This window comes from Lagopus muta, chromosome 3, assembly GCF_023343835.1.
Source record: "Lagopus muta isolate bLagMut1 chromosome 3, bLagMut1 primary, whole genome shotgun sequence".
NCBI classification, from domain to species: domain Eukaryota; kingdom Metazoa; phylum Chordata; class Aves; order Galliformes; family Phasianidae; genus Lagopus; species Lagopus muta.
The window spans coordinates 25,752,706-25,780,611 of NC_064435.1; the positions used below are offsets into that span (position 1 = coordinate 25,752,706).

Below are 27,906 nucleotides of genomic sequence, written 5' to 3' on the forward strand. Positions count from 1 at the left end.
TAGTAATGTATCTGAGATCATGACAAAATAATATGTGAATTGCTTTTTTGAGTTTTTTGTCGTAGAAGAAAAGAAATAGGCACATTTCTACGTGAGGAAGAGCTAGGTCATATGAAAAATAAATGTTATATGCTTGTGCTTTGTCTTTTCTTTGGCAAGAAGACAGTTGTTGCCACAGCTGATACAGTCACTGTTTGGCTCTCTGGTTGTACCACAGGGCCCATCACAGGATTGGAGTGACCACATGGCTTGTCATGAGGGTCAGGGCAACCACAGGGGGCTCATCAGGAGGTTACAGCAACCACAGGATCCATCAGAAGGATTGGAGCAGACACAGGGCTCATAGTGAGGGTTGGAACAACAACAGGGCCTGCTGTGGGACTTGGAGTTGCTACAAGATCTGTCCTGGGAGTTGGAGCAGTTGCAGTGCCTGCTGAACATCAGACTTGAAGCAGAAAGACTGGAAAGCTTTGTGGCAAAAAGGATCTGGGTGCTTGTTGGCAGCTGGCTGAACATGAGCCAGCAGTGTGCCCAGGTGACTAAGGCCAATGGCATCCTGGCTTATATCAGAAATATCAGGACCAGGGAGGTGATCGTCCCTCCGTACTCAGCTCTGGTGAGGCAGCACCTCGAGTACTGTGTTTTGTTTTGGGATTGTTTTGTCTGAAGGAGGCTCAGGGGATAAATTTTTGCCTCCCCTTACAACAGCCTGAAAGGAGGGTCATCCTCTTCTCCTAGGTAACACTGACAGGACAAGACAGAATGGCCTCAAGTTTTAACAGGGTAAGTTCAGGTTGGATATCAGGAAAAAACTGCTTCTCTAAAAGAGAAGTAATACATTGGAACAGGCTGCCCAGGGAGGTGGTGGAGTCACTGTCCCTGAAGGTGTTCAGGAGACATGTAGATGTGACACTGAGGGACATGGTTTAGTGGACATAATGGTGAGTTGATGGTTGGACTAGATGATCTCAGAGATCTCCAATCTTAATGATTCTACAGTTCTGTTCTATAATTTGTCAGTCTTTTTTGTAGACTAAGTTAGATTCTCACAGAATGCTGCTGGTCTGTATGTTTATTTTTGCTTGAAGGGGGAATTACGTAGGAAGGGATTTTTCTCACCAGATAGGTATCATATACAATGTACACTGTGTACACAATTTTCTATATTCCATAAAACACATTGATGTCTTCTGTTAAAGAAAGGAAACATCATCAATAAAGAACTGGTGGATACAGAATTAAGAGGTAGAAAAAAACAGCAGAAAATTCCTATATTCTTCTGTGCAAGTACTTATGTACATCTGGCTATGTCTGGCTCTTTACTTATCAAGTAGACACAGAAGAGTCAGTATTAGATGCAGAAATTAGGCCTGTAACTAAGACATACCATTAGCTGTTAAAAACTTGCAGCAATACTACATCACTAGAAGGTAAGCATTGTGGAAATGAAAAAATGACATTGATGAATTATTCTTCAGATTCTAATATATTGCATCAACTTCAGCAGTTGTTTATGAATATCATAATGGTTTTTCAAGTGGTATCACTGTAGCAGTAACAAGATGGGATGCAAAATCTGATGCAGATATTAACTTTGGAAATTGCAGGTTAGCAGAGTATATAATTAATTGGCTGATGTGGAGAAGTAATCTGACTATACAAATGCTAATTCTAGAGTTAGCTTATTTGCCCATATCACAGCCTTCAAGCTCTTTTCAAGGTGTCATCAGCACATAAACTGTTAAATTCCATGGTATGCAATAAAAGTTAGATTCCTAAATGCGTATTTTTGGAAACATATATACTGAATTACACAGGCTTTTTAAATAATTTCACTTATAGTGTCTTTGGTAGAAACACCTTAAAAAACAGAAGTCAAAACCTTTTTGAAATTATGAAACCTCACACTTTTACCCAATATCTATAATAATTTGGTTTTTATGAGAAAATCTGAGAAAGGAACAGGAATACATGAATAATAAGGATATGCAACTGCACTACTGAAGATGTTTGTGGAATTGTTTTGATCCATGCTTTCTTAGCTTGTTTGATTTATTAAGCTTTCAGGTTTTTAGAACATAAATACACTGGAGTTTATGCTATGCACTGTCATTTAGTAACACTAATGATACATTGATAAATTCTCTTCTATCATAGAAATTACTGAGTTCTCAGATACTCTGATTATCATCATAATAATCTTGCTTCATCTTTAATTATTATATATGAGATTTCTTTGTTCTCAGTAACACTTTAGTGTCAACATACTGTTTTGAAGAGCACTCTTCTTTCCTTAACTAGTAAAGACTTGAATGGCTGAAATTCATTGGTGTATTTCATACACTCTAAGTTAACCCCTGCTTTATCTTTTAGAGGAAACAAGCATACATATAAGTGGTGAAATTGTATCTATTCTGTAGCCAGACGGTGGGTATAACCCAGCATTCGTATCAGATTCAAGTGAATATAAAAAAGATCTTTCTGTCATGGCTGGAAATACACACATCAACAAACAAACAAATGAAGTAGCCTAAGCATATTGGCAATGACATCCAAAATCTGGAAGGTGATATAACACATGCTGAACACATGGGTTCTGTAGACTGCTTCAGAATGTGCGTATCTCTTACAAACTCCTAGCATCTTTCTAGGTTTCCTCACCTCTGATTTTTGCTTAATTTTTTTTTTTCCCTACAGTTCTGTAATAAGAAGCTGAAATTGTGTAAGGGAATTTTTCTAATGAAGAAGATCATGGTGAAAAGCATGGATTTATCATTTTAAAATGTCTGGAAAAAAAAAAAAAAAAAAAAAAAAAAAAAAAAGAGACATAAACATGAGTTTCAAGAAATGAGAACAAAATGTGTAGTTTTAAGCTAATTTTGTTTCCATTAATTCATCCAAAACAATATGTTTGAGTATTCAGTTTCTTCTGAACCTAACACTGTTCATTTAAATTCCAGTGTTTGTGAACGGGCCAGCAGTGGAAACTAACATACAAATCTAGGGCAAGCAGATGTTTAGTAAAGAGAAATTTTAGCTTCTAATTTGCTACAGGTTAGTGTTAATAATGAAAAGTCTCTGAGATTAAACAGATGGGTTATCTTTATTCTAAAAAGATTGGAGTGACTCACATAAGAGAGTTCAAATACATAAAAGGCTGCTGCAGAGTGGAAAAGAGTAATCAGTTCCCTTCACCTGTAGCAGGTAAAATGAGAAGCTATGGGCTTCTCAACAATTCTACAACAATAGAGGTTCAACTCTGAGGCAAACCTCACAGCAGTAGGATGGGGAAGCCCTGTAATGGAGAGGGAAGTGATAGAGCTTGTTGTCTTGCAGCTGTGTTTTTCTGTGCTTACCATAAGAGGGAGGTTACTTGACTGTCAGATTGTTGCAGGGCAGAAAACTCTTTTCCAAAAGCTCTACTCGAAGTAGCAGTATTTAATCTTCCTAAACTACATAAAAGAATGGGAGTTAACACTGATTCTGGAGTCTGTGTGAAGTGTCTGTTGACATCCTGGATTTTATGTTAACATAATTATAGGATGGTTTGGGTTGGAAGGGATCTTGAAGATCATCCAGTTTCAAATCCTTGCTGTTGGCACTGTTGCCACCCTCTGGCACAGGCTGTCCAGGGCCCCCTTCACACTGGCCTGATAAGTTATCCACAGCTTCTCTGGGCAAGTTTTTCCAGTGCCTCATCATCATTTGAGTAAAAAATTTCCTTCTAGCTTCTATTTTAGATGGATCTACTTCACTACTTCCTTTTACCAAGACAATTTAGTTTCTCAGAGTGACAGATGAATAGCTGGCACTGTGCTATCATTACTGAAGTGTGTTAATGCAGAGAGACATTTAATTACATTAGTGAGGGAATGGGAAATTCTTGTGGCCATAGTTTCTTAAATAGGTTGCTTCAAAATTACAAGGATGTGAGAAAATTATTTTAACTTATTCTCCTACTGTGGCTGCCTCATTCTTGTTCTTCTCCTCTTTGTCATTTTCTCCTCCTCTATATTTTGGACTTAAGTTTCTCGTTCGTAGTTCCCATCATTTGTACTGTGCACAGCTCTTAGAAGCATTTTTCATTTATTTGGCAGACTGAGCCAAGGGCCTTCAAAATCTGGTAGTAGAAGTCTGGAGAGTCTGAGGAATAACACAGGAATCAAATTTGTTGTCTTTTGTTTCATTTCATGATGCACAATAATACAGAACACTAGTAGGTTTTAATAGTATCAGGACTTGATCTCCAAGTATTTACCAGTTACCAGCATTTTTAGTCCAATTTCTCTGAATTTTCAGAAAAAACGAACTTGCTTTCAGACTGTTCTCAAATGTTTGAATATGTAGACTTCTATTTGCTATTTTGAACACAGAGGCGGTTTGCTCCTTTTATTCAGTGTTAAGGAGAGATTATCAATGATCCTGTATTATAAGGAGGAAATAGGCTATACTGTCCTTTCTTGCTGTCTCTTTTTTAATTTTTCCCTGTGTCTGCAGCAGCACTGTGCTAAATTGTACTTCATCCAGTCTTTTCCTTTTCTGCCATGAGCAATACTCCCTCAAGCTCTTTTGTCTCTCACTCTCCTTACGACTTTTCTAATTTAGATATCCAAAGCTTTAGCTACCAGTAAACTTGCTTATTTATAACCCTATATCCCTGTCTCCTTCAGTGGGGATGTTTCTGAGTTGTGAAGGGCCTCGCAAGCTTACCAAGCAGTTTTCTGTGCCCTTAGCATTTAAAAAGAACGTCATGGAGTGTTGCTGAGTGTCTATACACCAAATTCATGCTGAGAAGGTGGCATTGTTTTAGACAGCAGTAATATGCTGTTCAGAATTATTTTTCTTCCGTAACTCATGATTTGTTTTAATATCACGCTGACATTCTTCCTCTTGACTTTTCTGCACTGACTTGATGAGTCTCAAGATAACCCCAGTTTTAAATGTACTCTTTGTAAATATTAATTCAAAAGAATTCTATATGTTACCCTGAAAGCACACTCTCTAAGTCAAACTGATCTGTTGCTTCCAATGTCTTGTTTCTACATATCAAATTGTTCTTGCCAGCCTTCCACCTCTAACTGTCCTTTCAGAGCATCCTCCAATAATGGAAGGAAAAGCAGACTTCCTACAGGAAATGAGAGATAAGCTAAATGATCTGAGTGATGTCACAAAATAATACAAAGTTAAAGTTCACAAGTTCATCCTCAAAGTGGAAAAGCGCAAGTCAAGTGTAAGCAAAGTTGAATGTAGTACAGATTGTAGCAATTCGGTTTAATTGGAAATAAGAGCATCATCCTGTCTGTTGAATATGCTTTTTTACTCATTACTGAATGGCTCTTGTATATAGAGATAAGGTGAGGGTGAGTGTGGTTAGACTAAATCTTAATCCTGTCTATATTTCATTCTTCTGTTGTCTGAACCACATGACATTTTTGAGATTTTTGTATGTACTGTGTGCTGAGCTCATAACCTGAAGATTTTCCCTATATCTAGTGCTAGTCTGATCCTTCACAGTGTTCACCTCTAATATGTTTTCACTGCACGATAAAGTTAACTATAACAATAAATTGATCCACTTGACCTACTAGAGGTACTTCTGTGGGAAGCTTATTCTTTTTAGCTGTGTAAAATGGGAGTGCCAAACAAATATGGCTATCTGGACTGGACTCTTCCAGCTAAACATAAGGTTGAAAACTGTAAAATGCAATATTTGGTGTGTCAGACTGTGTATCAACTGTGTGTATGAGGCTCACATAGCTCACAATGCACCATAAAGGGAGAGTAGATAGATGCAGTTTTTTAATGATTCTGGATCTGTGAACTGGGGTATGACACATTTGAGAGAGGTGACTGAATATAATTTTCTTTCTATTTATTATTATTATTTTTTTTAAGAATAGAAAATCAGACTTACGGAATTACAGGTGATTTGTTACTGTGGGCAGTGAAAAGAAAGGAGTGCAATCTAACTGTAGCTCATACAGTGGCAATATATGTGTGCTTTTCACTACAGGGAGGTGTTCCAATCCTTGGATGGGAAGCTAAGACATTTTCAAAGATATATCATTACTCTCATCATCTCAGAAGCCTTATGCTGTCTTTTGTATAGGCTAGATTTTTAGAATACTTAGAAACATTAGGATAACTGCAGCTACTTGTTTGTGAAACATTGCCTCAAGAGGACAGCATGTTTCTGAGAGTTTTCCAGGTGTACTTAAGATATTGGCTTTAATCCATAATGCTTTCAGTTATTTGGACCATGTCCTCTTCCTCTCACTTCTACACAATTAAGAGCATAAACAGTTGGCACTAAATCTGTCTTGATCTGAAGAGGAGGATCCTCTTACCAGGGAGATTCCTGTAAGTGCACAGACTGCTGCTTCCCTGTCTCCCAACCACTTGCTTTGCTTATGAGAATGCAATTTTTACATTCCTGGAAAACTGAATCTCTCCTCTCTCTCTTTTTGTGTTCTTTGAGAGAAGATAGAGAAGCAGTGTAAGTGTGTGAGAGCTATTGTGAATTTATCATAGTTGATGAATATTATTATGTACCCTTTGTGACATATATTGTAGATTTTATATTTCCCCTGCTTTAAAATTCTTTGAAGTGCATACAGCCGGGAATTGGTGCTTAAGCTGTAACTTCAAATAAATAAATACATTAAAAATATTTGAAGCAGGTAGTTTCAGATAATAAAGAGAGTTGACTCCTGGGTACAAAACACTGTAAGTCTTGAAAGAACAGAATCTTTATTAAAGGAGAAGAAATAAAAGCTATAAATAATTTCTTCTCTGCAAAAATGCCTCCAACACACTAACAGGTTTTATGCTTGATGAATTAAAAATTTCATTATATAGCATACATAACTAATTACTGGGGAGCATTTTACTTACCTCTAATTTCTATTTAATAGCCACTGAACTTGTCATTGCAGGTATGGTTACAAAAGTATGGCTACCTTCCACCAACTGACCCCAGAATGTCGGTGTTGCGCTCTGCAGAAACCATGCAATCAGCTATAGCTGCCATGCAGCAGTTCTATGGCATTAATATGACAGGAAAAGTGGACAGGAACACGATTGAGTAAGTAACTGGTACTGAACTGCTCTTGACTTTTCTGTTTCAGGAAGAATAAAATAGAAATGGAAAAACTTTATGACACGCAAAGTAGGGTGACCAGAATACCCAAATAGCATTCCATCTTCAGATGGGGAGCAAAAATCTTTCTGCTTCTCCTTGACTTTTTTATTTTCATCTTGTTCTGCTGTATTTTATGATAGCATGTAGTCAGCTGCCACTGCTGAATACATTTGAGCATGGGATTCTAAAGAAAATGTTTCAGGGTTAACTAAAGTAAAGGCCAAGAGTCCAGTGTGAAACTGGAGAAGCCTAATCCAAACTGACAAGAATTCACAAAATGTTTCACAGTGGAAAATCTTTACTCCAAATTCCCTTATCCTCATTGCGAAACAAAACAGTTAGCACACTTCAATGGCCCATTCATTTCATGGTTTCCAGTAACAAAAGACCAAGTGTGGGCATTTTCACATGCAGAAAAATTAGATTAATTTTGCATGCCGTTTGCAATTATGAAATATGTAAGGCAGGCAGCATACGATCTTGTGCACAAATTGTGTTGAAAAGAGATTAAAAGTCTCTTCCAAACAACTCTATACTATGACAAATTTTAGAAATGTAACAGAAGTATTGAGAGAAACTTATCAGGTCTTAAGACTTGAAGTGTTGGGGTGATTCCATTTAAAACACAGTAAGAATTATCGATGATTTTAGAAGAAGTTACTTTGCTTGAGAAGCAAACCGTACTGAAATAATACATCCAACATTTACCTTACTGAAGTATGTTCCTCCTATTTCTCTTAAGTGTTTTTTGGGAGGAGAAAAAATTCCTTACCAGCCCCAATCTGATGTGTCATCTTTTGTAAATTCTTTTCTAGTAAAGTAGTTGACATGAATGATTTTTTAGTCATCTACGGTTTAGGGAAGAGACTGCCTAAAATGCTGGCAGAATTGGAAAAATCATTTTATTCCACTGGCACATGCATTATTGCATTGAAAAGCAATAAAGCACAGCAGATTTTAGGGCTGCCCTAAGGGGAGGTGAGTCGATTAGACATCCCTCAGTTTTGGAATTTAAAGGGCCTTGAAAAAGGCAGTGCAATAGCAATAGGCTCAGGAAATGCCTTGCGAGGGAGCTGTGCTCAGAGGTATGTTTATGATCAAGCCTGCAGGGTAGAAAGACTGGGCTCTTTATACAGCTTCACTGATTGATCCTTGAGGAGAGAATGCTACTACACCCACTGCTTGTAGCCTTATAAAGACACATTAGTGGCAGCTTTGTAAGAGGCAATATATTTCACTAAAAGGAAAATAATCTGTTCACAGGTAGAAGTAAAGAGAGACTAGAGGGTAGGAAAGGAAAAGTAAAGCAGAGACCATCTCTTGCTTTAGAGCATCGGACAGCAAGATAAAACAAAACAAAAGCTAAAACAATTAAAAAAAAAACAAAAACATTTAATTGCAAAGGGAAGTACTTTATGTTTGCAAGATTGTTCTCATTTCTTCAGTCATGTAAGAGGAAGAGGAATACAACCATGCAGCAGTCCAAAGCATTCATTTTACAAGCTATTGAAAACTGAATTTTCCAGTCACGAGTTTCTTCCACATAGAAAGATAGACTAGCACACAGCAATTCTTTGGTATGCCAAATGCCAAACTTATGCCAAATAAATCACATGTTCACATTTGGAGCTGTATTAACTTGAGTCAAGCTGGAAACAGACCTGATTCTTAAAGACTTGTCTCATTTTCATTGAGAAAAAAGCAACTCATTAAATTCAAGTTTGCCTCATGTTACTATCATTTTACAGAACTGAATATCCTTACATGAAGTGGCTACGTAACAAAGGATTTATATATTTCTAATTGTTCATTTATGGCAGTGATTTGTAAATATTTGCAATCATTTTCCATTTTGTATATATAGAGAGAATACATACCGTTTTTTTTGGCCAGAAATATGTGACAATTTAACATTTCTTTCTTTCTGATTAATATAATCACAAAAAATACTGGGATTTCCAAATAAAGACTGCAGTAGGAACTTCACAGAAACATGTTCTCGTCTTGTGCATACTTGCTTCTCTAGCATGTCTTGAAAGGTGATTACGAAGTGCCTCTTAGTCTGCAGAAGAATGAACAATTAAAAGAAGTTGTAGTAACTTGATAGGAATCAAGTTTGAGAATATTTACAGAGAAATAATGTCCTGCAGCATCATTATCAAATGTCTCCTGGAGGAAGCTTGTTGTTCTTAGAGACAGATAATCCCTCATGAACAACTTTGACGTGTATAATTGTGAATAGTGTTAATCTTCCCTCTTCTCAAATTCACTTAATTTTGCTATGTTTTTTAATTTGTTTCCCAGGTGGCTTGAAAAACCTGTTATATGCTTATTGCCGGGGATGAGGAACAATGAGTAGTAGAAATAGATCTTATCATAATACTGTAAAAAATGAGGGACATTCTGAATGGAAGTAGTATTACAATGCCAAGTCCCTTGAAAATACTCTCTCAAATTTGCATGGAGTGCAACACTATTGTATGTGATTCACTTATATATTAACAAACCCAGCCAATGACTCGATGCAAAACTTCTGGAAATGGACCCACAGTCGGCTTCCTGGTCTTTCACATCCCTGTAAAAAAGCCACTAAGTAGAGAAAGGGTAGTCAGTTGCTGTCTTCTCATAAAACTGGTGTACGTCTTTATTTCTACAATGTGTTTTGCATTTTAAGGGGCACATTAGGAACTTCTTGGTATACAGATTGGTTGGTATCATATAGGATGCTGAAGAAATCTGTTCAGTGTTAATAAATGATTGATTTTATTTTAATATCACCCTTTAGAAATAAATGGCAAATGTGGTCACTTTAGTGCTCTCAAGAGCTTCTAATCAAGTTTAATTCATAAGTTATAATTAAAATATAATTGTATTTCTCCATGATCTCTGCTGCATCTACATTAATTACCAGTCACAAAGTAAGAAATGGTGGTAAACTTTGAGCTGCAGAAATTGTTTTAGCAGTCTTTGTTATTTATAAATGTTAGGGTTTGTGCAAAAGATATAGATAAAGTCTTGTTTCCTCGGCAGATGTTCAGTGAGAAGCCTTGCAGAAATGGCATCTTCAGTAACAGGGTTGAAAGTATCATATATCACTCTTTGACTGCTTTCTATTACATAGAGGAGTGCCAGTAAGGTCCTGTAATAATAGTAAAAATGCAGTAGAGAAGGATAAAGACATTTAGAAAACATGTCTCTCTCTCCTCACAAGAAGATTCAGGGCAATTCAGTGGTAAACTGTACTGAAATAAAATTCTACAGTTTTTCCAGCCATAAAGTCAAACTGAATTTTTTACACTCTCTCCTTTATTTTCCTTCTGTGGTAGTTAGTGCTTTTTTCTTCTTAAAATGCTCCTCCAGCCACTCAGTAAATCTCCAACTAAACAAATATTTATTTATTTTAATAAATATTGTACAATTTTGATTATGGTTAAACTGGAAAGACGTTTTAAGTATTTACAATTTATTCTGAAGGTATAAGGTGAGGAGGGAAAAATTAATCCTTCCTTTACTCCCCAAAGAACAAAATATGGTTAGACAACTGGGCTGAGTCATGGGAAGTTTAGCTTCAGCCTTTTTTTTTTCCCCACTGGAGGAACATTATGATTTTGCTGCATATTTTTATTTTAATCTTCTCAGCTTTTCTGTGAGTCTAAACTATTTTAATTCTCTTGACATAAATATCTCTTCAAGCCTTAAACTAATGGACCTAAGAAGAATTTGACGTGACATAGTCTACAGATAGAGTACATTCGTCACAATTAAGCCTCTTTATTGAGTACTCATAAAATATTAATATTGAGGGGCTGCTGCATAACATAGTTTCACAGGTTCAGAAACAGTGATGAAAGAGAGGCAACCATTACTAGTATGCAACTTTAAAAAATAATAATAATAAAAAAAAATATTTATATTATTTTTATAATTAAAGTCTAAGCACTCAAGAACAGGGAAGACATCAGTCCTATTATGCTACAAGAAGCTATATTGAGAAGAAAATAGAAAATAATGTTTTCTATGTCAACTACACCCCAGATGGAAGAGCACTTTATAAACTAAGTATCCACAAATTTCATGAGCATTAATGACTGACAACAGAAGCCTTCCCCCTAGTGAAAATAAGGCCTGTCAATGTTCTTGACACTGGTCAAAGAACTTTTAACATTAAAAAAATGTGAAAATGTAAATTATCTTCTGGAAATTGTTAACATTTTGTCTCATTTCTGGACTTGACTGTCACACAAATTTACTACTAATAATTTGTTATAAAGTCCAATTGCCAAATGTAGCTCAATTAGGATTTGGGTCATAGATCAGTTAACAGTCCAACTCTTCCATTGCATTAAACAGAGAAAACTGCATCTTTCCTGAAATGTCACTTGAAGATGAGTTGCTGAAAGCTAGTGAACCCCTTATTCAAAAGCCTCCACTTGATTTACGTTGAGAATTATGCTATGTATGAGCCACAGTTACAGTTCTCATGTAACCATAAGGACATAAAGTGAGATAGACAGCATGACAACATGGAAAATCCCCTGCCAATGCCAACTGGCAAGGAAGCAAGCATAATATTCTGGATAGGTACATGGCTCTTCAGAATCAATGGAAGAACAAATTCATTTGAGGCTCCATTAGCTAAGTTAAATTTTTTTTGGAGGAAGGAGTGGGAGAGGAAGAACTGATTCCATTGATTTGAAATTATTGTCTATGAAACACTAAAACTGTAAGTGGTATATTATGTATTTATACAAAACAGAGATGTTTTTGTGACTAAGTAGAACAGACTTTTTTGTTGTTGTTATTTGTTATTTGTTTATTTTTCTTCATTACTTCTGACTTTGTTTTGCTGTTATGTTAAGGTGATACAACTTGCTATGTCATGAGTCTTCTTCTGCAATTTGAGTGTCCAGTTTCAGAAGCATAATATAAATGCCATAAAAAAACCATGGTAACTGCATGATGACCTAACATGCATGATTCAGTGAGAAAATGTATTACTGACAACATTTAAAAGCTTTGTGATGTCTGAGCAAAAATTTAATCTCATTTGATAAAATATATTTCACTAAGAATAGAGCCAGCTTTGGATTGTAGTTAAGACATGCCTCTATAGTTTTCTTTTATTATTTGAGCAAACCTAAATAATGCAACCCAGAAACTGTTCATATCTACTTTGCTGAATTGATACTTTCTATAAGAAATGAGAAGAACCTGAAATAAAATTGCAGGGTATTTCAGCAAATGTTGGTAGGATAAATTTTATATACTTTGCACAGTTGTCTTTGCAGACAGTGGAAAAAGATCGTTATAGTCCTTACAAACACATCATACAGTCAACAGTTTTGTGATTATGGAGACATACTCCATAGTTACTCTGACAAGAAATTAAAGCAAATCATTGTTTCATATTTGATAACAGATCAAAATTTTAGGTAACTGTTGATTACTGTGTATAAATTTTGGTTTCTCCTATTGCACTACTTTATGGAGGCATCACCCATCAAAGTTTTTGCTGCCACTGACATTCTGCTATAGTGTATGTGTATTGATATGTGTATCAATGCAAGTGGGGTTAAGAGTCAACTTCATGCAGTCACTAAAATTTATATTTTCCTACAGTCTGATTTTGTTTAGACATTTAAACAATAGTTTTCAATCCATAGTTACAAATGAAACATTACAAGCTTGGCTCATTTATAAAAATTAGAGTGTCTGATTTGACTGGAAGTCCATATTCCATTAGCCTGTCTAGAAAAATTCATTCAATATACAATATAGTTTTTCCTGTATTAGTTGCAGTTATAAAACTTACAATGTACATTTTATTCCTTGAGTACAGAATGGAAAAATCAAAGATTTCATTGGATTGTGTAGTATATACATAATTTTCAAATATGTACAGGAGAAGATTAAATAACTTGGTTCCTTTTTTGTTGTTGTTGTTGTTGTTGTTTGTTTGTTTGTTTTTTGAGGTTTTATTATCTGCACGTATTTTTAAAAGGAGTCTACATTCTAATTAGATGACATTTCAAGTGACTTCTATGTCTTCCATTCATAAAGCTATTGTGTATATGTATTTATGAAACATTGCTTAAATGCCAGGTCAGGAAGTGCTTCATGCAAGCCTGAATATAGAATAGGTATGTACCATAGGAGAGCTATATTTTTTACATCAGTAATTATTTGGTATGATAGAAATAAAGTCAGTGACCTAGAAAAGTAACAGAGGAGTGTGTGCTTTATTTACACAAGTAATGTCTGAAATCTGACTGTTATTCTGATGGAAAATTGTGCCGTAGCTGTTCAGTTTGTGTAAAAACATTGCTTCAGCTGAGTTTTGTTACTTTTAATCAAGCTAAGTAAGCCCTTACACCACAAGGGAGAAACAGTGCTGTCAGTGATACTGCTGCTGAAATAATGTTTCATCTTACTTTTGATAATTTGTAATGTTGTAACTTTGGCAAACTGGGGATATTTGAAATACTGGAATACTTTGAAGTATGAAGACCACTGCAAGAACTAAGCATTTCTGTGGGGAATCTTGTGCTGCCACAATGGTTGTTTTTGTTTGTGAATTAGACCTTTTCAAATCCATTCTATGCAGAACATCAAATTTTCCCCAGGCAGAATTCTTGAGTTAGATATTTCCAGAGCTGATTCTCTTCCTTGTGTAGAAAGACAGTGAGATAGTAACAAGACAGTAATAACTAATAAATAGTATTGTACGACAGTATATATAACATTAATAGTTTTACGATGTTAGAGGTTTCAATGTTCTGATGGTTGTCTGGGCTCTTTGATTAGAAGAACTTGAGGCTTTTTTAAAGAAAATGTCAGTGAGGCAAAATAGAAGGATCATATAACAAAAAATTGATCTAGTAACTAGTGATTTGAGTATACCTGTTTGTATTTACTTTAACATCACCCCCAGTAAGCAATAATGCAGATCATAATTACCTTGAATGAATGAGAGCAAATTACTACTTATGCACTACTTGTAGGTGTGAAGTTTTTGTTCAGTGGTTATAGCAAACAAAAACTAGGAAAAACAACAGCAAATACATTTGAATCTGAATGTCTTGAGAGCAATGAATCTCCAGAAAATACATGTCTGGTAACAAGATGACTTCCTCTTTTTAGCCAGTTTCATGCAGACAAAAATTTGATAGTACTATCACTTTGGAAAAAGTTAAGTGTTTTTGTTAGTTGGGTGTAGTGGTTATGATTTTTCTACCATGTTGCTTCAACTACGTGGTATTTCTTGCAGCTGGATGAAGAAGCCTCGATGTGGTGTGCCTGACCAAACAAGAGGCAACTCTAAATTTAACATCCGTCGGAAACGATATGCATTAACGGGACAGAAGTGGCAACACAAACATATCACTTACAGGTACCAAAATACTAACACAGGTTTATAAATGTCACTAGTCACACTGAATTTTAAAAGTAAATGTAAATTTTTGAACATATTTCAATATTTCAAGAAGTTTATTGATAATATATGTTACAAAAATGGTGCTTTGAATACTTGGTTAATTACAGAAGAATTAAGTAATTTTTTTTTATCAAAATTCATCAAAATCAATGCATATAGTAAGCAGTGAATTCTCTAAAGCTTTCAGCATCAAATTAACACCCAATATGTCCTTAACCTTGCCTTACAACCCTCTTACCAGCTTCTCAGGGAGCATTTATCTGAAAGTGGGAGCACTCTAATGAAATTGAGATCTCTAATTCAAGTATGTAAAATATGTTAAAGAAGAAAGCCAGTCTCAGTAAAATGCTGGGGCCTACAGCATACCGTCAGGTATGTTCTGAAGTAACCATGAATTGGATTACATTACTGTGAGTCACTGACCTAACTTTCCTGCTTACATGGTAATGGGCATTGGGATGTGGGGATATACATCTGTGCAGTTCCTGAGTCTGGCATATAGGTTACACAGCATGTTGCCTATTCTGTCAGACTGATCTTTCCAGGATAAAGTATGCAACATAGGATACACAGTTTTTCAACAGGCCAATGATTCCAACAAGACCTGATTGAAAATTTGCTCAGCCTCGCTGGGATTTCTGTTCTAAGAAGGGTGAGATCAAGGGGACAAAACTGTTTTTAAATTCACTGACTGCTGACATTATTCATAACCCTATTTACATATTAAATTTTAAGTCCGTAAGCTCTAATGGCCATATAGACTGTTCTTCATACCACAGTGAAGAGAGTTTTATTAGTAATTATATATCAATGCTATGGCTTATGTTTTAATTGGAGAATTTTATTTTAAGACATTAAACACTGGTATAACTTCAAGTGACAGAGAACTGACTACTTTGTGATTAGCACGTTGTGCTGGCTGATGGTCTTTAAATTTAATGTGGATGGAATACATAGCTGACCAGAATAAGAAAGCACTTTCATCTGAATTCTAAAATTTAAACATAGTGTGCATACAGGCATTTATACAGACTGGGAGGAGCGGTCCTTGAAAGCAGCCCTGCAGAGAAGGACCTGGCAGTCCTGTTGGATGAAAAAGTTAACATGAGCCAGCAGTGTGCTCTTGCAGCTCGAAAAGCAAATGGTATCCTGGGCTCCATCAGAAGAGAGGTGGCCAGCAGAGACAGGGAGGTGATTGTCCCCCTCTACTCTGCTCTCGTGAGGCCCCACCTGGACCAAAAATATCTGGAGTACTGTGTCCAGGTCTGGAGCCCCCAGTACAAGGAAGACAGTGAGCTGTTGGAGAGGGTCCAGAGGAGCCACAAAGATGATCAGGGGACTGGAGCATCTCCCCTACAAAGACAGGCTGAGGGAGCTGGGTTTGTTCGGCCTGGAGAAAAGAAGGCTGCAGGGTGACCTCATTGCAGCCTTTCAGTACCTAAAGGGAGCCTACAAAGAGGAGGGGAATCAATTCTTTGAAAGGATAGATAACTGCAAGACAAAGGGAAATGGTTTTAAGTTGAAGGAGAGAAGATTTAGGTTGGATGTCAGGGGGAAATTCTTTACAGAGAGAGTGGTGAGGTGCTGGAACAGGCTGCCCAGAGAGGTTATGGATGCCCCGTCCCTGGAGGTGTTCAAGGCCAGATTGGATGGGGCCCTGGGCAGCCTGGTCTAGTATTAAATGGGGAGGTTGTTAGCCCTGCATGTGGGAGCTGGGTTGGAGATTCATGATCCTTGAGGATTATGAATGAGGTCCCTTCTAACCCTGCCACTCTGTGATTCTGTGATACATATATATGAAAAGCATTCAGGATCAGCAGGAAGTACGTGTTTTTCCTTCTCCTTTGTAAACTGTCTGATTTTCTATTTCATTACAGATTTTTTTTACAACCTATAGTAATTTTTGGTGAATTACAGACCAAAATACACTTAAAGTAGTAAAGCCTCGAATAAGGTTTAGTGTTAAAAAAAAAAAAAAAAAAAAAGAATAAATAATACAATACTAATCTTTCTGGATATAGAACATTTAAAACAACTAAGAACAATCAAAAAAAGAGAAATACTTCCTTCCCTTCCCCTGCCCTATGACTTCATTCTTACAGGCTTAATTCCAGTTAACTGGCTGACATTTTAAGTTGCTTTGTTCCCTAAACTTTTGATCATATCTCTAGCTTTGTGCCTGCTTTATTTTATTCAGTGCCACTTCTCAATCTCTTTGTAACCTGCAGGTTTCCAGCTGCATTCTGCCTTCCTATCTAGTCAAATCTTGTAGTTTGATCTGTGCCTGTTAAGTAGACTTAATAAAACCTCCAAAAAAGGATAAATTTATCTCTTATTTCCACCTCTCTGAAAAGAACAGGATAGAAACACAGAATAAACAATAGAGAAAAGATGCTGTGTACTGAGGTTATCTTAACATAGACCTGCATTGACTGACTTTTCTAAACAAGAGGAGTAATTGCAAAGAAAAGAGTATGTTGTATGTTAAAAAAAAAAAAAAAAAAAGGATGAATGTTAGCTGCAGCAGTTCATAGCAGGCTTTCTGATAGTATTTTGTGGATTTTTGTTGTTGTTGTTGTTATGTTTGTTTGTTTTTGCCAAAGACTTTAGAATACAGCAAGACAAACTTTTAAAATGTTAGCTGCTTATTTCAAGAAAATATTTAATGTTAACTTGTAAAATGTATAAGACTTGTTGAGCTCTGTGAAATTCATAGATGTGGAGCCATTTCCTGACTCTTCTGTCACTCGAGAGGTGCAAATTCAGTGCTGAGTAAAGCCCTTTGAAAGTGTTCAACAGCTACACATTCACCATTTCAAATCTGTCTGGCAAGAGTATATCTTAGATGCCATATATCCTCAGATGCTTTACATATGTAACTATCACTTTATAAAAAATATCAAAGCATTGTTAATGGTAAAATAGAATTGGGATCACATATAAATGCATTTTAATCTGTGTCTACTTGACTTTTTAGTTTGGCATTTTCTGTCTATCTTACTATTTTTACCCCAAGTATTGCTGCTGGCACTTGTTAAATTTAAAAGAGCAGTTGTTCAGAGTGTTTTCCCTGTTAGATTGTCTTTATAATCATAAGTAGGAGGATCAAAACAGACAAATATTCAAATTTTATTACATTTTTCTTCCTACCTTTCCCTATTTTCAATTTGTAATTTTTAATATTGAGCAGCTCCTCACGATTTCAAGATGGAACTTTTTGGCCACATATAATTATCATTAGTTTCAAAAAGCTGTATGTCTTCAGTGTTGCTATGCAGAATTCTGTTATTTGAAATAATAGCACAGAATGGGAATTGTGCTGCTTTAGTTATAATGTATCTCCCTCAGGGAATGCAGCTTTCCATTTACTTGAACTGGTGAATAGGTTGTTTGTTAGAATTTCTGTTTATAATGGAGCTACACAGTAATATTAATTTCTGCATCTTTTCTGGTTGGTACAGTTCATGCTTGTATACCTTTTAAATGCTATTTTTACTTATGTATTATTTACACTGCTGTTGTATTTCAATATTATTTTTTCTAAAGGAGTAAAATAAAGTGGTTATTTGAACCATTTTGCCAACTTGTATATGCAAGTGCTGAAACCTATAGTTCAATTACAGAACAATTCAGAAAAAATGAATGAGAGTCTTAACTCTTCCTTATGTTTTACACTGCATCAAGTTACAAAACAGTCTCTGACAGAACATAATATAGATTCAGAGTAGAAATCTATGAAACCTATAAAGGAATTCTTTAACGTATTTTTTTTTTTAAGGTGAAATTTACCAAGACACAAATCGTTCTTGAAAGCAATCACCTCTTTCGATAGCAAAGTAAATCAACCGGTACTTTAAAGAAAGGGCAAGATTGTGAATCAATAAAGAAATCAGCTTCATAAAATAGAACATGAATGTTTATATTCCTTTTGTAGACATATAATTAGACAGAGAATTATTTCATACAAAGTCTTCCTCACAAGAAGTCTTGGCAGGCAATACTTAATTTTAACTCTAGCACTAAGAGAGTCAGTAACTGGTCTGTTGTTCAGATGGTTCATTCTGCAGAACATTTTTCAAATAAAATTAAAGAATGCTATCCAAAAAATCTAAGATATGCTTTGAGTTATGACCATAATTTGGAACTCAGCATTTTAAAAGAACAATTAAAAAGTACTTTAAACACTGTTCTGCAGCTTTATTCTGCCTTCTTGATGAAGAGAAAAATACAATTTGGTTGTTCAGGAATGAGTAGCATTAATTTAATTGATGTATCTGTAGATGGCCTATAGCCATCTACAATGTGGCCATCCATCAATATGCAAGTTCCCTTTCCATTAAAAGTAAAAAACAGAAATAAGGAGAAATAAGCACTTCCTGATTATTTATTTATTTATTTATTTATTCGGAAATGCCGAGAAGGTTCTAAGTTTAATTAATTTGTGAGCAACTGAAATATCTGGTAGTCAGTCTTCAATATGAAGGCAATCTTCTTTAGTTCAGTTATTTACTACTTACTTACACTTAAGTAATATGTTTTGAAACATGCTAGAAGAATGTATAGGACTGGACTATACCTCATTATCCTTTTTTCCGTGCATACATGTGAGGACAAGACTAACTCAGTGGGAATCCCTGATGATGTGCTCTTGAACCTTCAAGTCAGTAGCCAGTTTTGAAGTAGCTCCTCTCCTTATCACAGAGTTCACAATAGCACAGAAATATACATGCAGATTTATATTGAGAGGCGATAGTTGCAGATGTAGAAAGCATGCTGAGTGACATGGTGAAGAAATTCTTAGGGGTCTCTGAAAAAACAGTGCTTTTAAAATTACCCACCTGCGAGTTCTTATCATTCCTACTGATGTGCTTTGCTGAAACTCTGAGGACTTGCAGCTGCAAACTCTAGCAAAATGGGGATTTAAACTAGGAAGACTAGTTGTTTCCTACAATGCAATTCTTGTTAACTCTTAGATTATGACAGGGCTCGATTGCTGGGACAAGGATGCTTTAATTCCTGACACTATGCATTAGCTTTCTATAGTACTGATGGATGCAGAAATAGACCTTACATAATGACATATCAAATATTCTTAGGCCATTACGCTTGCATCTCCTGCAAGCTTTCAAGCAAAAATACTATAAAATTTTCACTTCTAATCAACTTTATGATACAGGGGAAAGTCTCTGGTGTCTACGTAGCTCTGCTAGGTATACATTATAGGCAAAGTTTATGAATGGGAAGAAAATTGAGAACTTCCGTTCCTACATGCTGATTTAAGGATGTATACCCCCTTCTCTCCCAGACCTTAGTGCTATCAGAAAATCTATTTTCATAAAGGCATTGCTTGTTCTTTTCTTAAGTAACAGTGTTAGTATTCTGTTCCTCAGCCTTTCTAACCTCTGAACTGAAGGCAAAGGAAATGTAAAATATACGTAATAAAAAGTATTTAAATTACACTTTATTGATTCTATAATTTCTGTGATTAAAAAAAATAAAATAAAAAAATCCAATATCTATATTTCTGAGAGTGGATTCCAAATTAAAAGCCTATTAAATTGATTAAATGTAATTAAAGTAAAAATGCTCTTTATTATATGAAGTTTTGGTATTAGCCTTCTTCAAATAAGATTTATCTCCGTAGTAGATTATAAATTCTCATTTCTTTAATAATTGCTTACTTCAATAATCCTGAAGTAATAAAATACTTAAACATCAGTACATTTGTCTTGCATTCTATTCAAATTAATTAGTAATAAATTACAGCATGGGATCACATTCCTGTAAAAGCAAAATATTTACTAATCTTAGTTTTGTATCTTAGGAACCTTACTCTTGTCACTTTTCAGCCTCCTTTGAACAAACTTTACAGGGATAATATTGGCCATAAAACAAGAGTCAAGAGAGTTATAGATTGTGTCCACTGTGGCAACATTAAGTTGATTCTCAATGTGACCACAGAACAAGAAAATCAAAATGAATATCTCTGACTTGAGTTTAATCAGCTGGAGCAGGAGCTATACGAATCATGATCACATTTTATATAAGAAAGGTTTTTAGGTTATAGCTATCAAGAGGTAGCAAAGTGAGAAGAAAGAAGTGAGAGATTAATGAAGTAACTTGACAGAAAGTGTCTCTAGAGAAATTATGACACAAAATAAAAAATATCTTTGGCCAGAGGTAATATATTCATTTCAATAAAAGTAAGATCAGGACCATAAAAAAAAAAAAGAAAAAGAAAAGCTTAGGTTCAGTTTAGGTTTGATTGACAACAACAGCGATGTTTCAAACAGTTATTTAAATTTAAGCTATATTTCAACTGTTTCATATCAAGTAAAGATATAGAATTTGTTGATTACTTCATATAGATTAGTGACTGCATCTTTTTACCTATTCAGTTGGATTTCTTTCTATTTTCTTCTTCTGTCTCTTCTTATTTTATGGTTTCCCATTTACAACTTTTGATCAAGAAAGCCTAGGAATTTTTTACAGAAATTCAATTATTCTCCAAATTTATACTTAATTGATATATTCTTGTTACAGAAAAGGTTCATCATTATAATTACCTAGTAATTTTGAAAGCACCCATTAATATCCACTCTAATCATCACAACAGGGTAGTAATCCTGTATGCTGGATAAACTGTCAAAACCAATTTAAAATATTATTTATTATATGCATTGAAGAAGTATCAAATTCTGCAGCCCACAGAGGATTCTATCATTGAGTTATTACAACTCTTGTGGAGACTATTACTGCTGGGTAAGCAGTAATGCTAAGCTTTATGCAAAAGTATTCAGAGCTTTATCTAGCATTTCCTGAATCACACACTGGGTCTAGTTTGGGTAAGTGGTGTTAATTTTATATACAGGATGTAAACCAATTTAAGAAAAGAATACATAGATAAATAAACAATGAGCTCTTCCATTGATAGAAAGGTAAAAAAAGGAAATAAAGAAATTATTATATTATAATGAAATTAATAATGTCAAGATGTAATTCCCCGTTTAAATTTCAGAGGAGTGACTCTACAGAGCCAAGCGAGGTATATCCTGACAGCCTTACAAGGCTCCTGAAGCTGTTGCAGCCAAAATGTATCACTGAAAGATAAGAATGTTTTTGGAGGCTATTTTGAAGGAAGGGGGGGGAGGATGAGAAGGAAAACCCAAAGCTTTTTTAAACTGAACGTGAGGCAGAATTCAGAAACATAGTCTCCAATACAAGGCTCTTCAAGCATCTGTAGAAGTAGTGCTTCAGTGCGAAAAGTTCATATCATGGATGAATTTTTTTTTTCTTCTACAAGAGATGCATTTAAAAACTACAATTCCTTAACCAGCTGCTATGTTGAATGCATGTTTGCATCAGACAGTAATAATAACCAGAAAATATTGTATGCAGTGGGTACATGTCTGTGATTGCCTAAGAATAACAGCTTTCAAAATCTGTAGAAAATGTCTGCGTACTTGTTTTTTAAAATATAGAACATGAGTAAATATTTAATCTTCTTCACATTTTGTTTATTAAAAAACTCTTTAAGCTTCCGTTGCTGGTCTGCTCAATGTCAGCACTGAAGATTTCTCTTTACAGGCTTTTTTTTCTTGAAGTGATTACTAGACAGGAAAACAATACTCAGGAAATACCATCTTCTTATTATGATGGGCTTTGTCTTGCAGTACTACCACCATGCAGCAGGAGAGATTTTGAGTCAGCATGTTCCCCACTTACTTTTATTTGAGACACGTTATCTGAACATGTTGAATGTAAGATACCTAGCTGCTTTTTTTATGTTACAAGTGACAGTTACCACTATCTTAGGTGACTGCTATTTTTAAGATGTAGAGATCCATGTAATAAGAAAAGGGAGAAAAGGGATCATTTAAGACTTTATCTGCTACTGCAGTGATATGTCTAAACCAAATTCTTAGAAGAGTTGTAGAATTTCTGAAAGCAGATACACTGTAGCTACTGATTTTGTTACTGCACTTTGGAGGCCGACATCACGAAAGAAATGTGAAATTCTTTGGAATTTATATGTTTGTACTGGCAAAATATTCTAAGCAATATTTCCAGCTAGACAACTTCAACATTGTTGTTAAAAGAAGTGTTAGAATTTGGAATTTTAGGACTGAACATGGCTTGTACTAAACCCATTAAAAGGACAATCATCTTCTGGAAATCGGAATAACTACTGATTTGTTTCATTTCTTTCAGAACCCACATTTTTCATTATAATCTTACTCTCTCCAGAAGGCCATTTTGGAAGCCAGAAATCTGTCTTGTGCTAATACAGAATGTATGCTTTGAAAAATCCTTTTCAATGACAATGAATCTTGAGGTGTAGAATGCTATTTCAAAAATAAGTCAATAGTTGAAGCCCCTGGAATAAGTCCCCCTCATAGGTAATCACCCACATGCATGTGAAATTAGAACAATGGCTCAATTTTTCTTTTGTAATCAGTGATTAAAACGTAATTCTGTGCACTGAAAGGGCAAGAAAATGTAAAGTGACAAGGACTGCAATGTGAATCAGTTCCTCTTAGACCTAGAAATTAATCAGTTTATCACCAATACAAAACTCCAATCTGCTTTCATCTAATTTGTTTTCATCCATTTCCTCATGTCATTTTGCAGCTTATATAACCTCAGAATGTGACTTTGATCTATTATTAAGATTTCTAAATAGAAAACAATAAAAATAACAATAGATTTATCAGGTTAAATATTACTACATAAAAAGCAACAGGTTTGCTAGACGTACCCTCTTTCCTAGAAAAGCATCCTGATTCATTATATGCAGCAGACAACAGAGGGCCTAATCCTTTAGTGAACTGCACTTGGGATATTTTATGTGCATATTTCCAGATTAAGACAAAATTCACCAACTTTTCAATTTATACTCTTAGCATAGCAGCATGTTAATTGTTATGAAGTTTTTGGTAGTGGCAGTGTGAATGTACTTTTGTGAGATGTTTTCATTCATGTTCGTAAATTATTGTGCATTCTTTCTGAGTCATCTTAAAATAGTAATTCACAAAAGAGGGAGAGATTCCTCGGGGACCAGTCCTCGGACCAGTGCATTCAGTACTTTTTAACCACATAAAATAACTATAATGTTGACCTTTAACCCTTGCGAGCAGCTTGGCACTACCAGCCACTCACTCACTTTCCTAAATGTGCTGGAGAATCAGAAAAGTAACAGGCTGACAAGAAAAAGAAAAAAGTTAAAGGAAAAGCTTCCCATGCAAGTAAAAACAAAGCCATAAACTTCACTTTTGCAGAAAAAAAACATAGCTTACACCCTTTGGAGAAGCACTATGTTTATGGTGCCTTCCTTACCTCCCCTAGGATAATTCCCAACTGCTTAGCTTTTCCCTTTTTGGAGAAGGTGGTACTGATTCATGAGTTAGAACAGTTTGTGAAATTTTTTATCTCTTGTGATTGAGATTGTAAGAAACAAAGAGGAATGATCCTTAAGTCCATGCTCTTTTAGAAATAAAGTTAGGAATTTCTGAAATACTTAATTACACACTTCAAGCTATTTAGTAGATAGTTGCAGGATGCACATTGTGTATGGGGATTCTTTGAATGTGATCTCTCCTATTTTGTAATGCTGGCCTACAGCATCAGAGGGGGATGCTGGTGGTATGACAATAGAGACTGAACTTTCATACTAATATTCCATTACATCCAATTTTGCTGTGTAACAGATGGCAGAAGAGAGGCAGTCTGACCAAATGGTGTTTGATGTGGAAGTGCGTATGAAACAAAGAAGTGTCATTAAACTCCTCCATGGGGAAAAAAATGGCACCTGCTGACATCCATTGATGCTTCCTGAATGTTTATGGAAACCAAACAGTGGATGTGAGCACTGTGAGACAGTGGGTGGTATGTTTCAATGTGGGTCACCTCCACTGGTGTAGACTTTTACAAGTGCAGCCTCCAGGCTATTTTTCATAGTGGGCAAAAATACAAAGCTAATGGTGATGACTATGTTGAAAAGTAGTCTCTTCTTAGGTCTATTCTATTCATGACATTCTCTTTGTTCTCCATTAACACATTTTGCTGCTCAGATGCATAGAAATTTACATACACTCCAGAATATTACATATTAAACTTATGCTGTCCAGTTAGTCAAGCACATGTCAAATGAATTAGTTGCAGCAATTTCAGTACAGACGCATAAGCCTAACACTGATTATTGGCATTCTTTTCTTGAATTGCGAAATGAAAGCAAATAAAGCAGTTTTTAAAGATATTTCTACAGTAAATTTAGTTCCTTAATTGTAACTCTGACATTATTTTCTTTGCCTTTAACTTGTGTGTAATTGAAGAAGTGGTGGAGACTGTAATTTGTACTTAGCAATAATATTTTAAGAATTAACACAAAATTATGTTCTATAAAATGATTTTTCTGATGAACTCTACAGTCTTCTGCATGATTAATAAAAGCAATCAGATTATAAAAGGCATATTAGCATCAAGCTCTTTATTGTGATAAGGGATTATCCATCCAGTTGGAAATGCATCAAGCACCATTTTCAAGGCTCTGCAAATAGTGGCTGGTGGTCACAGCATGGAGCTCTGCAAATTGTTAATGGACCTGCTAAGAAGTTAAAAATTTCATTTAACTGGAAACATTTTAAGTTTCCGATTAGAATGCCATTCTTTAGATGTGATGGATTTGAATTGTGATCCAGGAGGTAAACCGTCAGTGGTTGATTAATCTGGTTATCCCACTGCTAGGAATTTTTTTTTCATTAAGAAATATTATTCATGTTCTAAAAATAAGATTTTTGTGCTGCTGAGAATAACCCAGCTAACATGTAATACATTTTAGCAAAAAGAACTGCAGAGATTAATGCAATTTCTTACCTGCTTGATTAAAAACAATTTCCTTAAGGGAAATAATGCCACACTGGCCTGTTTTCGTAAAAGCACTTTTTTTTTCTTTTCTTTTTTTTTTTTTTTTAATAATAATTAAGGAAAAATGGATGCAAGCAGTCAAATTTAATCTGTTCAATCTTTCTGTTTCTTTCAGCATTAAGAACGTCACTCCAAAAGTAGGTGATGCTGAAACCCGTAAAGCCATTCGCCGTGCCTTTGATGTGTGGCAGAATGTAACTCCTCTAACATTTGAAGAAGTTCCGTATATTGAATTAGAAAATGGCAAGAGAGACGTGGATATTACAATCATTTTTGCATCAGGTTTTCATGGAGACAGTTCTCCCTTTGATGGGGAGGGAGGATTTTTGGCCCATGCATATTTCCCTGGGCCAGGAATTGGGGGAGACACTCATTTTGACTCAGATGAGCCATGGACTTTGGGAAATCCTAATCATGATGGTAAGAGAAGATTTCAGTTTAAACAAAATAAATAAAATTAATTAAAATGTGTCATGAATTTACAGCTATTTCCACACTTCCCTATTCTTAAAGTTACTTAGTTTCCTAAGTTCACAGTTGTTTTGTATTCTCTTCAGTTAATTGGTCTGTTAGGAATCTTCAACAAAAAGTTTCTGTCTAAAAGTAACTTAGAGCATGAAAAAGTGTTTCTCCTGAAGCACATTAAACTCTCATTGGAAACATTTATGTTCATTCAACAATTGTACTGTTGAATATTTACATTACTCCTTTCATTTCTAACTTCTTTGCCATAAGTGTTTTATTTAGGTTCAGGGAAAATTGAATGTTCATTAGAAGTAATATAAGAGTGGTTAAAAAGAGCTGACACTACTCACCAATACAGTGGATACTTATGTGTAAGAAACCTAATCTGCTTTTCTTAATGGTGATGAAATGGCAGAATTTTTAAGTTAGCTCTTAAGAGTGCTATTCCAAGAACAGAAATAACATCTCTGAATTTTGAATCTTACTTGGAACTTATGATTCCTTATTTAAGTTGTACATTCCTTATAGTCATATAAGTGACTACACAATGCACTAGACAAACAATCTGGCTTTTGCTGAGTTCCAAGTTCATGTGACTAAATTACTTCCATTATCTAAGAAGCCTAATTTAAAATTGACTTTTGCATATCTGCAGAAGAGTATCTAGAAAGTATTTTTGTGTAGAAATTCTGTGTTCACTGTTTTGGCTCCATATGTTCTAGTAGATCTCTCCATCTCAGTTACACAGCTGTAGAGTCTTTTCAGCAAACAGTGTTGCACAGAAGAGGATGCACTGATACATAAACAGGATGTTACTGATGCACAAAAGATTATAAAGATAACAATAAAACGCAAAAATGTATTTGAATGTTAAACCTATCCAGTGAACAGTCAAAGCTTTTATCTAACAAGTTTGTCACCTAAGATCTTCCAAGTCAAATTCAGAGTTTTCTGTGTACTAGCTTTTGTAGCCTGGTGTTTGCAGCAAAGTGTGAAATGAATATTTCAGGGATGTTTTGACTGTTCTGATGGTGCAATACTTCTAAAGCACAAGGGACAGTGAGGAAAGAGCAGCTTACTTTACTATTAAGGTCTTTGGTAGAAGAATGGGTTCAAGAAGCTCATCTCCTGTGGACTGAACCCTAGATTCTTTTGGTGCAAAATGTAGTGAACTGCTCATATTTGCTCTCCACACGTTCAGCTCAGAGAAACAACAGTGAGACTCTGCTGTTTGTGCAGTTCAATTACATCATCGGTCTTTGCATTGTGAGGTTAAATCAAGGTGTTTTTATGGGCTTAGTGGGAAACAAATGCTGCGGATAACATTCTTTGTTTCTGGAACTATTTCTTAAAGCACTTAGGAAAATCTACAGGCATTTGTATTTTGATGACAAGGTGTCAGTGTAAAATGTGATAACACTTTTGGAGCGTTTCCGCATGTGGATAATTTTAGAGTGTATTAAAATGTGTGATCTTCTAGCTATCTTCTTATGTTTCTTAAATAATCTTCAGAGTGCCATAGAACACATATTTTTTATTTTATCTTTTTGTGGTTGTCTTTTGTACAGCAGTTGTCAAAAGCTATTTCTTGTATTTTATTTACTGTAAGACATCTAGAATGAAAACTTTAAGTGACAACAAAATGTTGCTATTACTAAAAATGTTTTTTTTTGGATATCTTAGGATATTGGCCTTTTATAATGAAAAATTTTTATTGTCTATGTCATGAAGAGTTATCAGAAAAAAATTATTTCTCAGTTTTAATAACTTCTACCTTGATGTGTTCTTATGTACTTTTATGAGGGAGAGCTATTCCTATTGGAATCCAGTAGTCAAAATAGAGAACCCAAGGTAGTTTATGACTGCAGAAATTCTGCAAAATAAATGAAAATTAAAGTAAATATCTTACCAATGTGAGTTTTCCAAAAAATTTTGGCAAATC

The 27,906-nt window shown here is 35.1% G+C and overlaps 1 protein-coding gene across 1 annotated transcript in view; it reads left to right on the forward strand.

The window, feature by feature from the left end:
- Positions 1-27,906, forward strand: part of MMP16 (matrix metallopeptidase 16) — a 178,539-nt gene that overhangs the window by 82,668 nt on the left and 67,965 nt on the right. The window contains exons 2-4 of the mRNA XM_048939421.1: positions 6,936-7,084; positions 14,409-14,531; positions 25,615-25,919. Coding sequence (XP_048795378.1) covers positions 6,936-7,084; positions 14,409-14,531; positions 25,615-25,919 — 577 coding nt within the window. The remainder of the gene's footprint in view (positions 1-6,935; positions 7,085-14,408; positions 14,532-25,614; positions 25,920-27,906) is intronic.